The 14,289-nt window shown below is 47.6% G+C and overlaps 1 protein-coding gene across 2 annotated transcripts in view; it reads left to right on the forward strand.

Moving 5' to 3' along the window:
- The window catches only part of OBSCN (obscurin, cytoskeletal calmodulin and titin-interacting RhoGEF), a 152,422-nt gene that overhangs the window by 121,104 nt on the left and 17,029 nt on the right, over window positions 1-14,289 (forward strand). For both annotated transcript variants that reach the window (XM_069959132.1, XM_069959133.1), the window contains 22 exons: window positions 327-596; window positions 685-2,049; window positions 2,465-2,743; window positions 2,897-2,972; window positions 4,106-4,227; window positions 4,422-4,619; window positions 5,391-5,435; window positions 5,727-5,822; window positions 6,202-6,420; window positions 6,602-6,671; window positions 6,832-6,869; window positions 7,133-7,249; window positions 7,999-8,138; window positions 9,056-9,256; window positions 9,506-9,588; window positions 10,621-10,794; window positions 10,874-11,033; window positions 11,635-11,751; window positions 12,635-12,799; window positions 13,056-13,214; window positions 13,724-13,901; window positions 14,156-14,269. In XM_069959132.1, the coding sequence (XP_069815233.1) occupies window positions 327-596; window positions 685-2,049; window positions 2,465-2,743; window positions 2,897-2,972; window positions 4,106-4,227; window positions 4,422-4,619; window positions 5,391-5,435; window positions 5,727-5,822; window positions 6,202-6,420; window positions 6,602-6,671; window positions 6,832-6,869; window positions 7,133-7,249; window positions 7,999-8,138; window positions 9,056-9,256; window positions 9,506-9,588; window positions 10,621-10,794; window positions 10,874-11,033; window positions 11,635-11,751; window positions 12,635-12,799; window positions 13,056-13,214; window positions 13,724-13,901; window positions 14,156-14,269 (4,386 nt within the window). The remainder of the gene's footprint in view (window positions 1-326; window positions 597-684; window positions 2,050-2,464; window positions 2,744-2,896; window positions 2,973-4,105; window positions 4,228-4,421; window positions 4,620-5,390; window positions 5,436-5,726; window positions 5,823-6,201; window positions 6,421-6,601; window positions 6,672-6,831; window positions 6,870-7,132; window positions 7,250-7,998; window positions 8,139-9,055; window positions 9,257-9,505; window positions 9,589-10,620; window positions 10,795-10,873; window positions 11,034-11,634; window positions 11,752-12,634; window positions 12,800-13,055; window positions 13,215-13,723; window positions 13,902-14,155; window positions 14,270-14,289) is intronic.

Genomic DNA, 14,289 nt, shown 5'->3' on the forward strand with positions numbered 1-14,289 from the left:
CCTGAATCAGCCCGAATCAGCAGATTATTGCTGTATGAAAATTAGTGGTTAAGGTTTAAGGTCAGAGATGAGGGGTTAGGCATCAGAGAAAAGGGCTTAAGTAAGAGATGTGGAGTTGGGTGAGAGATGCAGGGTTGAGGGTCAGAGATAAGGGGTTTGGCGTCAGAGATGAGGCGTTGGGTCAAATATGAGGGGTTATGGGTCAAAGATGAGAGGTCAGAGGTAACAAGGGTCATGGTTGGAGATTATGGTTCTTTACATTATTTTCTTTGTACATTATAATTAGACAATTGTCATAACACAAGAGTTTCATGTTTCTCTTGTAGAACACCCAGTGACGGTTCAGCGGCCGCTCCAACACAAATCTGCTATTCCAGGGGAGACACTGCGCCTGGAGTGTGAACTGTCCAAGGAAAGTTGTGACGTCACCTGGATGAAGGAGAACGAATCACTGCATCCAGGAAAGAAATACCAGATTATGTCTGAGGGGAAGAACCAGATCCTGCTCATCCATGACGCTTCGACTGAAGATCAAGCCACCTACTCCTGCGTCACCTCCTCTGGCGATAAGACGTCCGCCAATGTGTCCTTGGGAAGTAAGTGGCTATTACTGGGAACTGTAGTCTGTGAGTGCTGCAGACATGTCACGGTCCACACCTGATGACTTTTTCATGTCTTTCCCAGAACAAACCATTACAGAATCGGTGACTGTACAGGAGATCCTTGGTTTAGCCCATGAAAGGACGGATCATGAGGCAGAAGATGCACAGCCAAATCTACCCCCTGAGGCTGCTCAGGAAGGAGATCTCCATCTCTTATGGGAAGCGCTGGCCAAAAAGAGGAGAATGAGCAAGGAGCCAACCTTAGATTCCATCTCTGAGGTTCCAGAAGAAGATGACAAACTGAAACGCAAAAAGGAGGCTGAACGTCAGGCAGATTTCTCAGGTTACACATCTGAAGATGTGGCCAAGACCAGCGAAGCCGATTTCTCCCTTACAAGTTCAGATGATGAGTCCCGGGCTGGGACCCCATCTCTAGTCTCCTATCTTAAGAAGAAGGCGGGTAAGTCCACCATCAGCTACGGAAGTAAGGTCCAGACGGTTTCTGCTAGTAAATTCTTCAGGCACTTTGAAACCTCAAACATCACTGAGGTGACTGAGGTAAAGAAAAGCGAACCTGCAAAAGAACCTGACTTGGAGGATATAATTGACGATGACCCAGCCTTGGACAAAGCAGCCGTCAAGATTCAGGCAGCGTTCAAGGGCTATAAAGCGAGAAAGGTGATAAAGCAGCAGGAATGCCCTGTGTTTTCCGAGACCTTCAAAGACCTCTCCGTGGAGTCAGGAGGCACTGTCCATCTTGAGTGCGTGGCTATCAGTAAGAGCGACGTCACAGCTCGATGGATTAAGGATGGTAAGGAGCTGTCTGATGGCCGTCACTACCACATTGACAACTACCCCGATGGCACCTGCTCCCTCATCATCACCGCAGTGGAGCTCCAAGACACGGGCAAATACACATGTGAGGCCTCCAACAAATTTGGTGCCGTCTCCCACAGTGCAAAGTTGGTAGTGGAAGGTGGAGAACTAGAAACTCCCCAAAAGCCCATCCGCATTCCTCCAAGAACCTCCACAGGAGCCTCCACAGACAGTGAGACAGAAGGTTCTAGTAGTGACTTGGATGATGCCTTTCGTAAGGCGGGAAGGAGGCTCCACAAAATCTTCAAGTCTGCAAAGTCTTCTCTTGAGATGTCTGAAGAAGAGCTGTTTGTTAGTGCAGATGAGGGGGATATGCCCCCCATAGACCACCAGACCTACCGGGAGGATGACAAGTACATCTACATCAAGTTTGAAGTCATGTCAGAAGCCTCGATTGCTGCCCACAGATTCCGGGAAATGTTCACAGCGATGGGAATCCCAGTAAAGATTGATATCCTGGAGCAGGGGCCAAAGAAGATTGAGCTACGAATAATGAAAGTAGAAACGGGGCCCACGGAGCAACAAAAACTGGAGGCCAAGAAACAGATGACCTTAATGACATCAGACACAGGTGTGTGCCAATGTCATCATCAGGGACAGGGCTGGGATCACATGTCATTATATTACTATTATGAGAATGATGTTATAACTATTACATTATATCAGTGATGTCATCAGCAGGGGACGGGACTGTGATTACAACTTCATATTTCTAATATAACAGTGATATAATACAGGGGACAGGGCTGTGATAGTGTCATTATATTACTATTATATCAGTGATGTTATACAAGGTACAAGGCTGTTATCACATGTGATTATATTGCTTTTATATTATATCAGTGATGTCATAATCAGGGGATGGGGGTGTTATCATATTGTTATATTTCTAATATATCAGTGATGTCATACAGTGGGTGGAACTGTGACCACCTCTCAGCTTTGATACAGCAGTTTACATATTACTAACTCTCCTCATATTTCAGCTCCTATTTTTATAACGGAGCTTCAGAACCAGGAGGTACAGGATGGATATCCCGTCAGCTTTGATTGTGTTGTGATTGGAAAACCGATGCCAACCGTGCGCTGGTTCAAGGACGGGAAACAGCTAGAAGAAGATGACCATTATATGATCAATGAGGACCAGGAGGGCTGCCACCAGCTCATCATCACCGCCGTGGTGCCCACAGACATGGGGGTGTACAGGTGCCTAGCTGAAAACAGGATGGGCGTGGCCTCAACCAAGGCGGAGCTTCGGGTGGACTGTGAGTGTTATATATATAAAATATGTACAATACCAGGACACAATGCTGGTGACATCATCCTAGGGTTGTTATTGTATTAGAGTACCACTCCCCCCCCCCCCCCCCCCCCCCGTGTCTGAGATGTTCCCTTGTGTTTTATTCACTTTGTTCTAGTGACCAGTGAAGACTATGACACAGCAGAGCCCTCCGAGACCTCGTCCTACTTCAGTGCCCAGGGATACGCATCCAGGTAATGCCATTTCTGTACTTACATCCTTCTGTGACCTCCACAGCTGCGCTCACAATTCTGCTGTTACATCTTGCCTTATCCTCCAGTCACCTCCAGTGCTTTACTCACTGTTCTGCTGTTATATCATATCTTATCTTCCGGAGCTGCACACACTATCCTGCTATTACATCATATCTTATCCTCCAGAGCTGCACACTATTCTACTGTTGCCTAATGTCTTATACTTCACCCACCTCCAGAGCAGCAGTCTTTGTTTCACTTCATTGTGGAAGCGCCCGGTTCCTGCCTTTGCCGAGCTCGGCTAGAAGTAACGCCGACGGCGTCCTTCACAACAGGCAGGATCGGTTGCTAGGGGCGCACCGACCCTAGCAGCCGTCCTGCAGGTCCGGGTCTCAGGCCGCACTTAGACGTCACCACGATCTGCTTATGTGCGGGACTGGTTGCCGGGGCCCGACGATCGCGTCCCCGGCAACCAGTCTGCTGTGTTTATATTTTCTTTTGTGTGTAGCCGCGGCCTCACCACCCCTGGTCGATCAGCATCAGGTGTACCTTTGATGGTGACTGACAGCTGACCTAGCCAGTTAGCTGTCAGCACCTAGGTTCCTGTCCACTATTAAATCCCAGCCCCTGGTCTCAGTCCAGTTCCTGTGATAGAGCCTTGTGCCTGGATCAAGCGTTCTCCTGATTGTTTGCTGCTGAATTTTGTACCCTGACCTTGCTTACTGTAATCTGATTTTGTACCTTTGCTGCCCGTCTGTTGCTGACCTTGTTTCCTGACCATTCCTTATTGTGTTTGTTTGTCTTGTCTAGTTCTGTGTTGCACTTTATTCAGTGTAAGGTTTGTCGACCAGTTGTCCGCAGTAATTCCCAGTACTGTCTGAGGCAAGTAGGTAGGGACAGCTGGGCGGATGCCAGTCTAGGGCTGCACTTGTCCACGTGTTTTCCCTACCTGACACATAGTTGGCGATGGAATGTGGAGAACTAGAAACTCCCCAAAGCCCATCCGCATTCCTCCAGAAGCTTCCACAGGAGGCTGAAGAGTGATGGCCATTGGCAGGCGGTGATTACATCAGCCATCTCTGCAGTGATATTTCCCATCGGATGACATCATGTGTGTTTCTCTATATCTGCAGAGAGCAGGAGAGCCTGGAGTCAGCCACGGAGCAGGAGCAGCTGCCGCAGATCTTGGAGGAGCTCCGAGATGTTTTGGTGGCCCCTGAGACACCAATCGCCAGATTCCAAATCAAAGTGAAAGGTAGTAGCAACAGTGATGGCTTTTGTATCCTGGACCCTGCTGCTGGTGATCAAAAGGTCCACAGCGTCACTTCTTATACCCCTATCCCTCCCTACACTCAGCTCCTGCTTTATGTGCATTATTGGAGCCTGCCTGGGTAAACTGTGTGGGCTCTTATGTGAATGTATGGAGTAACGGCCTGTACTTGCCCCCAGGTCTTCCTCGCCCGCGGGTCTATTGGTTTAAGGATGGTCAGCCGCTCCACGCGTCTGAGAGAATCCTGCTGACGAACAAGAGGAAGATGTACGCCCTGGAGATCCTCAATGTGATGCGGGAGGATGCTGGCGAATACTCCACCTACATTAGTAACGCCGCTGGGTCTGCGTATTCCTCCGCCAGACTAACTGTGAAAGGTGCGACCGCTCCTTCAAAGCGGGCACTATATACTGATATATCACACAGCGAAATATCTGTGACAAGAGTATGAAACCATATGGTTACTAATATAGAATCTGGAGTCAGGGCCTGAGTTGGGGGATATAGTGACATCCATACACCACAGGATCATTTAGTCATGTCTGCTTAGTGTGGGGGATATACACATGGATAGATTGGTCATGTCTGCTCTGTGTAGGGAATATATTCATGGATAGGTTGGTCATGTCCGCTCTGTGTGGGCAGGATATATACATGGATAGATTCATGATGTCTGCTCTTTGTGGGCGGGACATATATGGATAGATTGGTCATGTCTACTTTGTTTAGAGAATATATTAATGAATAGGTTGGTCATGTCTGCTGTGTGTGGGCAGGATGTATACAGGATTGACTGGTCATGTCTCTGTAGGGAATATGTACATAGATTGATAGGTCATGTTCTATCCACAAAGCCCAGAGATAATTAAACAATCTATACATGTATAAATCCTATCCATACATACAGTATCAGACATGTATAATCAATCCATCTACACATCCCATCCATGAAGATCAGATATGACTTATGAGTCTATCTACAAATCCCATCCATAAACATTACACATGAATAGTCAACCAATCACACATGACCAATTATCCCCTCCTGAAATCCCATCCATACAGATCAGACATTAATCTATGTGTATAATCTGCGTAGGATGTGATATGCCATCTCTGGTCCTCACTTCGTTATCATTTCCTTCTAGGCCCAGGAGAGCTGCAGAAAGAGAAGTCGGCAGAGGAGACCGGAGGTCAGTCACTGAGCTAACGTAGTGTGATGATGAACTACTGATATTAGTGAGGCACGAGGTATCTGCTACCTCAATGATCCTCTAGTACAGGGCAGCTTTACCTCAGGGGCCACCTTATACAACCCATGGGGAATGTCACCGATAGCGGTTTCCAACCAGCGCATTACAATGATGTCATTGTGATGTAATCAGCTGATTCAAGGCTTTTCCTTAAGGGACAGGCTGTAAGTGCGCTGAGAGTCTTAGGAGTGGTGATCTGTAAGGGTCAAACCTTTATTTTGTCTCCTGTAGATCTGGAGAAGCCAGTTCCTCCGATGTTCCTGGAGAGATTCACAAACAAGAAGGTGCAGAAGGGTTCCAGCATCACCTTATCCGTGAAGGTGGAAGGTAAAGCCACAAGATGTGAACTTAAAGGGGATCTCCACATCTGTCATCAGATGCTTCCAAAACTCTGCATGGAATCATTTTATAATACATCATTCTGATATACAGCTCCAAAGCCCCGGTCTAGATATGGAGTAACATGTGACATTTGTGCTGACTGCAGCCACCTCCCTGGGAAGCTTACTGTATACAGATATACTTTATAGTGATTCCCCAACCTTGTCTGTAGCTGGTGAGTTCCCCCTAGAGGTGGCTGCAGATGGTGGATTTTACACTATACTATTTACCTAAACTTTACCTTCAGAGCAGCACTCACTATTCTGCTGCTGCATCCTAAGCCCCAAACACATTTAGAGGAACGTTCCACCCTTGTGCGTTGCAGGAATTCCATCTCCCACAATCACTTGGTTGAAGGAGGAATCTCCAGAAGACGTTCTGTGGATCAAACCAGAGACGCCAGGATACAAGCTGGCCAGCTCCAACATGCACCACAGCTTGGTCCTGCTGGACGTGGGCACAGAGTTCTCCGGGACCTACACCTGCATTGCAACTAACAAAGTGGGCCAGTCCATCTGCAGTGCCTCAGTGGAGGTGTTAGAAGGTAAAGGTGTGGGGACAAAGGGAAGTGCTAGGGATAAGGGTGGGGGGGCCAGTCACAAGGATGTAGGGGGGATGGTGGCTAACATAACGCTGTAGGAGGGGCGGTGGCAGTCATAAGGGTGTAGGGGGACTGTGCTAGTCATAATAGTGTAATGGGGGTGATCTTCATTCTTGTGTTACAGAGAAGGATGCAAAGATCCTTGCAGAAGCTGATAAGATTGTGAAGGACGTTCTGAGGTCATCTGTACAAGGGTGAGTACTGGGCCGGCCACTTATCTTACAGCCCTTTAGTGAGGGACGCTCTGAGGTGGTCTGGGATGGACTTCTGTTTACATGTAGTGATCAGTTTCACTCTGTGCGGTCCTGGACACTGGTGATCGCCGTACAATGACTTTTTGTTTTCCCTTTGCAGGAAAATTGAGATCTCGGTGCAGCCGCCAGACACAGACGGTGAGTCCAGGAAGCTGGTCCATTGACTTGATCACTGATTAGACACTGCAATGGTATTACCTTATCTCCCTCCCTATAAAGTCTCCGGATAGTTTATTTCCCGATCTCCCTTGTCATTGGTTTCCTTCTTAAGAGACGTTTCCCGTCGTGTCCATTCTCTGCTCAGTGCCATTACGCAGTGGTCAGGGCCATCCACACTGTGCTACCACTTCCCTCTAATGTTTGATGGTCATATGGATTAACCTTTTGTTCTGACCCCACAGGAGACTCCAGAACAGCACAGAAGTCGCACATGTCACTGACGGATGTAGGGACAGAAGAGTTTTTCCAGAAACTGACATCACAAATCACAGAAATGGTCTCTGCAAAGATCAGTCAAGGTAAAGCCATTAGTGGGGGCACCAGCAGAGTATATACCATATGCTGTGAGTGTATTGTCTTCAGTAGCCTAGTACCTGTCTGGGTGACCACATGTAGCTGCAACCTAGACAGGGACAGTCATCTGCTACCTGCACATGGGGTCTGCAGGAGAGGGCTCATGTGGCCCCAACCACTGTTCTCCACACATGATAAAGTATAATCCTTGGAGGGAAGGGGGGGCACCTTCTGATGATGTCACAAAGATTGCCGGTGTCACTAATATCACTGGTGTCACTTATGATATCACCAGGGGCGTAACTAGAAATGGTTGGGCCCCATAGCAAACTTTTGACTGGGCCCCTGGTCAGGAGTGCTTGCAGTTAAAGGGACATTTGCAAAACCCAGGAGACCAGCAGGGCCACCCGGTGCTGCAAATGATGACGGCTCAGGGGGCCCAGTGTATTGCAGAAGCAGGCCATGGGGCCCCCTGATGCGGCGGGCCCCATAGCAGCCGCTATGGCTGCTATAGTGGTAGTTACGCCCCTGGATATCACTAAGATTATTGGTGTTGCTAATTATGTCACTGATGTCCTAATGTGTACTGATGCGATCTCTTGGGCAGGCCAGTCTTCTTTGTATGCACTATCCCTACTCTACACAACACAAAGCAATCTATAACTTGGCTGCTGTTGGTAATTACAAACTTCGAGCAGACGGAGGCCAGCTTCATGTTTGGGGAACTTTCCTAAAGATTGCCTTTTCCTTTTAGCTTCTCTCCGAGTCCCTGGAATGGATAGTGATGACGAGTCCAAGACTCCTTCAGCCTCCCCACGTCATGGCAGGTCCCGGCCATCCTCCATCGCTGTGGAGTCATCATCTGAATCGGAGGATGGGGACTCCAGAGGAGAGGTAATATCTAGATGCTCCAGGGTCTCTATGGATTCTTGTTCTCTATGGGTCCTCCTTGGGCTCGTGAAGGGGTCACTGTTCTGTATGTGTCCTCCTCAGGATGAGAAAGGGGTTGCAGTTCTCTATGGATCCTTCTCAGGGTGGGGACGGGGTGACTGTACTTTATGAATCCTCCTCTGCGTGGGAAAGGGGGGCACTATTCTCTATGGATCCTCCTCTGGGTGTGGAAGAAGTCACTAATCTGTATGGATCCTCTTTGGGGTGGCGAAGGGGTTTAACTCCTGTTCTAGGTAGGGAGGAGGTTACTGTTCTTTATGGATCTTTCTCAGGGTGCAGAAGGGATCACTTTTCTCTATGGATCCTCCAATGGGTGGGAAGGGGTCACTTTTCTCTATGGATCCTCCTCTGGATGGGGAAGGGGCACTGCTCTTTATGAATCCTCATCGGGGCAGGGAAGGGGTCACTGTTTTCTATGGATCCTTCCTCCTCTGGGTGGGGAAGGGGGTCACTGTTCTCAATAGATCCTAATCAAGGTGGGAAAGAGGTCACTGCTCTGCATGGATCCTCCTCAAGGTGGGTAAGCGATCACTGTTCTCTTTGGATCCTCCTCGGGGTGGTGAAGGGGTCACTGTTCTGTATAACTCCTTCTCAAGGTGGGAAAGGGGGTCAATTTTCTGTATGGATTCTCCTTGGGGAGGTGAAGAGGTCACTATTCTCTATAGATCCTCCTCAAGGTGAAGGAGTCATTGTTTTGTATCGATCCTCCTATGCGTGGGGAAGGGGTTGCTTTTTGTCTGTGGATTTTCCTTGGGCGGGGAAGGGGTCACTGCCCTTTATGGATCCTCCCTGGGGTGAGGAAGGGGTCACTGTTCCATATGGATCTTTCTTGGGGGTGACACTTTGACTTGTGTTTGCAGATCTTCGATATCTATATGGTGACAGCGGATTACAGTCCTATAACTAGTGATAATGAGGCAATCACGCTAAAAGAGGGGCAGTATGTGGAGGTGCTTGACTCCGCTCATCCACTCAAATGGCTCGTACGAACAAAACCCACTAAGTTTAGTGCCTCCCGACAGGGCTGGGTGTCTCCCGCATACCTGGACAAGCGCCTGAAGGTAAGCAGAGCTATCACATGCCTGATGCAGAAAATTAGGGGGGACAGGGTCTGAGAAAATCTGTGCCACAGCGATAAAAGTGATAAGTGGCTACAATGTACAAACTAGACTGTAACATGCCTTATAGGTGTCTTATAGATGGTGAGGCCCGATTCTCCTAATAGGAGGGGCTCCATGTGTCAGACAATTATGGTATCTGCTATAGCCATAACTTTTGAGATGTCAGTAAATGTAATTTCTGCTTTGTAGTTGTCACCGGACTGGGGGGCAGGGGACGCTGTGGAGCATCCAGGGGAGGCCGTGTCTGAAGAAGAGTACAAAAAGAGATTCAGGTAACTGGATCCTATATTACTAATGATGTCCCTAATGTAATATCACTGATGTCACGCACTGATGTCTCTGATGTAATGCACTGATTTCAGAGTTCTACTGTATGTGTCAGGGTTCTTTCTTTCTTTCTTTTTTTTTACAATTTCTTTACTAAACGTTTGCGTTCTTCACAAACAAAATTTAATGGGAGAGATTTATCATTGTTGCGCAGATTCACCCCTTCTCCCTGGCGTAACCTTGCCACATTACCGCTCGCCCGATGGGGGGGCTGGGCGCAGCAAGGGGGGGAGGAGGCGCGGCCTTCTCCCGCGCCTCATCTATCATTATTCAAACCTACACCTGCTGGAAGCAGGTGTAGATTTGTTGCAGCAGGAGCAGTGTTGGGCGCACGGTTGGCCGGATTCACTAAGAGAGTAAATTCGGCTGGTGAAAAGGGGGCGGGGCCAAATTTAAGACTATGCCAGTCCACTACTAACTTATGTTATGGTATCAGATTTTTAAAAAATGTAACTTTATTATTAAGGCAAAAACAGGTGCGGTCTTTAAGGGGATAATAATCTTTGGTGCCACTAGCATTACTGATGTCACTGATATCACTGTTACTAATGTCACCAATGATGTCACTAATTACTAGTGTTACTAATAATTATTAATATCAGTGATGATGTCACTAATAATCACTAGTGTTACTGATTGTATCTTTAATTGTTGGTGCCACAGATGACTTTTGATACTGATGTCACTGGTGAGACTGATTATGTCATTACTGATGCCACTAATATCACTGTTGTTAATTATGTCACTGATGATGTCACTATTCATCGCTAGAATTACTGATATTACTGTTGATGTTACTGCTGTCACTAACCCGTCACTAATTTTCACTAGTATTAGTGATGTCACTAGTAATCACTGATGATGTCACTAATACTAATGTCACTGATTAAAGGGACACTAACTGCAGGTTAGATGCCTCTATGATGTTTCAGCTCTGGTGGCCAGGGGGCACTCTAACATGAGCTTTTTCTCTGCAGTACACTCATCCAGGATATGCTGAGCTCAGAAAAGGAATATGTCAGAGACCTTCAGTTCCTTCAGACCCATCACCTGAGTCACACTGAAAGCTGCAAGGACATCCCTGAGGCAGTGGCCACTCAGAAGCCGGTCATCTTCAGGAACATCAGTGACATTACCGACTTCCATGCCAGGTCTGTATGGAGAAGAGTGCAGGGCAGAGTGTAAATATCCGGAACTATCCGTCCATAACTAATATGCTTGTGCTCACAGGACGTTCTTCCAAGAGCTGAAGAAGAGCGACACAGACGATGACATTGCCATGTGCTTTATCCGAAATGAGGAAGAATTCAACAAGTATATTATGTACCTGGTGGGACGCGTCCAGGCTGAGTCTGTGGTGGTCAACGACTCAATTCAGGAGTTCTACAAAGTGAGAATCTATTCGGAGCGATTCCTCAGAATTTGCTAAAGCCCCTTTGACTCCGGCCTCCAGTCTTCTTGGCTATGAGGCCAAAAGGCTTTAGGGTTGTTTAGCCATTCTTTTCTGAAGATACCCCCACTTTCTGTCAGGTTGGGTGGGGCAGGTGGTGGACGCCATTGTCAGGTCACTCCAGAGATGTTCCATTGGGCTCTGGCTGAGATACTCAAGGGCATTCAGAGTTCTCTTGACCCACACAATTATGTCTCTGAACTTTACAGGCAGCTCTTCCCTCCTCATGGCTTGCTGTTTGCTCTGATGCAGTGTCAGCTACAAAACCTTATATAGACAGGGATGAAGTCTCTATAGGTCCCCTTTCAATCAGCTGAATTTACCACAAGTAACTCCAGTCGCGACAGAAACATCTCACGTCACATAGGAAAGGGTCCGAATACTAATGGAGATGTAGAGTCGGTCGTTTTTCTTTATATATAAATTACTAGCGATATTTATCTATCAATCTCATCTCTTACTTGCTCATTTTGAACATTTTGGGGGTGCACAGTGTTCTGCCCCCTGCAGTTTATAACATGCACTTGTGTGGTTATTTCAGAGATACACGGAGGACACCCTGGCATTGTCTGACCCTTCCCGACCTCCACCACCTCCTCTCCAGCATTACCTGGAGAGACCAATCAGCAGGATTCAGCGCTATCAGGTCATCCTCAAGGTAAGGAGCCGGAACAGAGAGTGGTGAGTAAGGGTAATATGACACCAATCAATTTTTTGATGACTAACAATTAACTATAAACGATCTCAAACGACCGAAATTATTCTCCCCATTACACAAAACGATGATCGTTACTTAGGATCGTTTTTGCGGTCATTTTGTCATCGCTATTGCATACGTTTCAGCTATGACTTTTTATTACACCGAACGATGTGCGAACGATCAAACGATAAAAATAGGTCCAAATTCTATCAAACGACCAACGATTTCTCTTTGGTCGTTTAATCGTTGTCTGCTATTACACTAAACGATTATCATTTAAGTCCGAACGATCTAACGATTTTTCGATTTATAATCGTCCAGTCTAATTCCCCATAGGTTGGGACAATCAGGGGGAGAGGATAGGCAGCCACTATAGCTACAGCTGCCCCACAAGTGCTTCAGGTTATATCGCCTCCCATGGGCCACACATGCTTTTTACTTTCAATTTTTCTCTGTGTAATCCTGTTGCTGTTAGGGTCTGTATACAGGGGGTCTTGTCTGGGGTATGTATATGGGAGGAATCTTGTCTGGGGTCTGTATGCCGGAAGTCTGGTGTCTTTATATAGGGGGTCTGGTCTGAGGTCTGTATACAGGGATCTTAGTCTGGGGTCTGTATACAGGGGGTGTGGTCTGGGCTTTACATACAGGGCGTCTAGTCTGGGGTCTTTATACTAGGATTCTGGTCTGGGGTCTGTATAAGGGGGGAGGGGATTTGTTGGCTGGGGTATGTAAATTGGGATATCCTCATAGGGGGTGGGGCTTGAGGTGCACTGGATGGTGAATCTACAGATACATTTGGAAAATAAATCTTTTTGATTGTGTCTGATGTGTAAATCTGCAGGAAATGATCCGGAACAAAGCGCGGAATGGTAAGAACTGTGCGTTGCTGGAGCAGGCCTACGCCATCGTGTCTGCCCTCACCCGAAGGGCGGAGAACTTCCTGCATGTGTCTCTGATAGAAAATTACCCCGGGACGCTGGAGGCGCTGGGCGAGCCCATACGACAGGTAATGACTGCGGCAATAACCATACTGACACCTCCAGAACTGCAGAATGTGAACACCCTGACAGCTCTGCTCAGTGGGTCTTCTACCCAGATAACCTGTCACATTGGTGGTCAGGCTTCTTCCACTGACCACTTATGGGTGGAGTTACTCTTTATATACATCTGGTTGGTAATTGGTCCAGTGAGGATGTCCTGCGGTTGTCGCTGATTTCTCCCGTAGAGCTAGGCTATGTTATATACACTTTTTTTTGTTTTAGGGCCACTTCATTGTTTGGGAAGGAGCTCCAGGGGCCCGAATGGCCTGGAAGGGACACAACCGCCACGTCTTCCTGTTTAAAAATTATGTCATCATCTGTAAACCCAAGAGGGACACCAGAACGGACACCTACAGCTACGTCTTTAAGAACATGATGAAGGTCTGAGCTTCAGGGGGACTCTGCATCTAGATGTCCTTTCGATTATAGTCACCTCCACAGCTGCAGTTACTATTCTGCTGCTTCATCATGTCTTATCCTCCAGTCACCTATACAGCTGCTAATCCCTTGTATTCTGAACCTTAATTCTCATCCCAAATTGGTTTAGTGTGTAAAGAGCATGCACTTGGTCATCTGTAGTGATCACTGTATCTCCCAGAATGCACTTCACCAGGTAATGGATATCACAGGTGACAGCACAGTGCGGTGACTATTCTGGAGGTCGCTGAGCGACCATGGCCAGTTGTGGCCCTGTTATGTTTATCTGTAAGGCTCGTTTAGGATCTCACCTCGGCTTCAATGTGTTGTGACTGAGATGGCCACATTAAAATGGTGGCTCATTAGAATGCAGCTCTGGATGTGACGGGAGTATTAGATGTCATATAACTGAACTTCAGCACTTGGGGTCCACATACTTTCTGGCTGGTAATTGCTAGTCGTTTCCTCCTCAGCTGACGAACATTGACGTAAACGATCAGGTGGAAGGAGATGAACGAGCCTTTGAGATCTGGCACGAACGTGAGGACTCTGTGCGCAAGTATCTGCTGCAGGCCCGGACGGTGATCATCAAAAACTCGTGGGTGAAGGAGATCAGCAGCATCCAGCAGCGCTTCAGCCTGCCAATGTGGAGTAAGCATCATGGGTGATGATGGCTGGTCCCAGCATAACGGCCAGCAGATGATTTCAGGGCTCTATCACCAGGGACCCTTACTGGTCAGGTGTTGTCTGCTTCCTCTGTGAACTGTGGCTCTTGAAGCCTATGGTTCGTGCCTGGCACAGTTTGCACTTTTTTGTTTTTGTGGGTTCAATAATTCTGAATAATCTAGCCATCTCTGCATCTTCACTGTACCTCGACCCCTGACCCTAAGCATTTTGTATTTCAGGCCCACCCCACTTCATCGAGGTGCTCGGTGACTGTACTGCAGAGCTTGGAGAAACTGTAAAACTGGCATGCCGTGTCAACGGGACACCAAAACCCACCGTCACCTGGTACAAAGGTAATGGCCGCTCTAGATGT

This window comes from Dendropsophus ebraccatus, chromosome 2 (genome assembly GCF_027789765.1).
Source record: "Dendropsophus ebraccatus isolate aDenEbr1 chromosome 2, aDenEbr1.pat, whole genome shotgun sequence".
Lineage (NCBI taxonomy): Eukaryota > Metazoa > Chordata > Amphibia > Anura > Hylidae > Dendropsophus > Dendropsophus ebraccatus.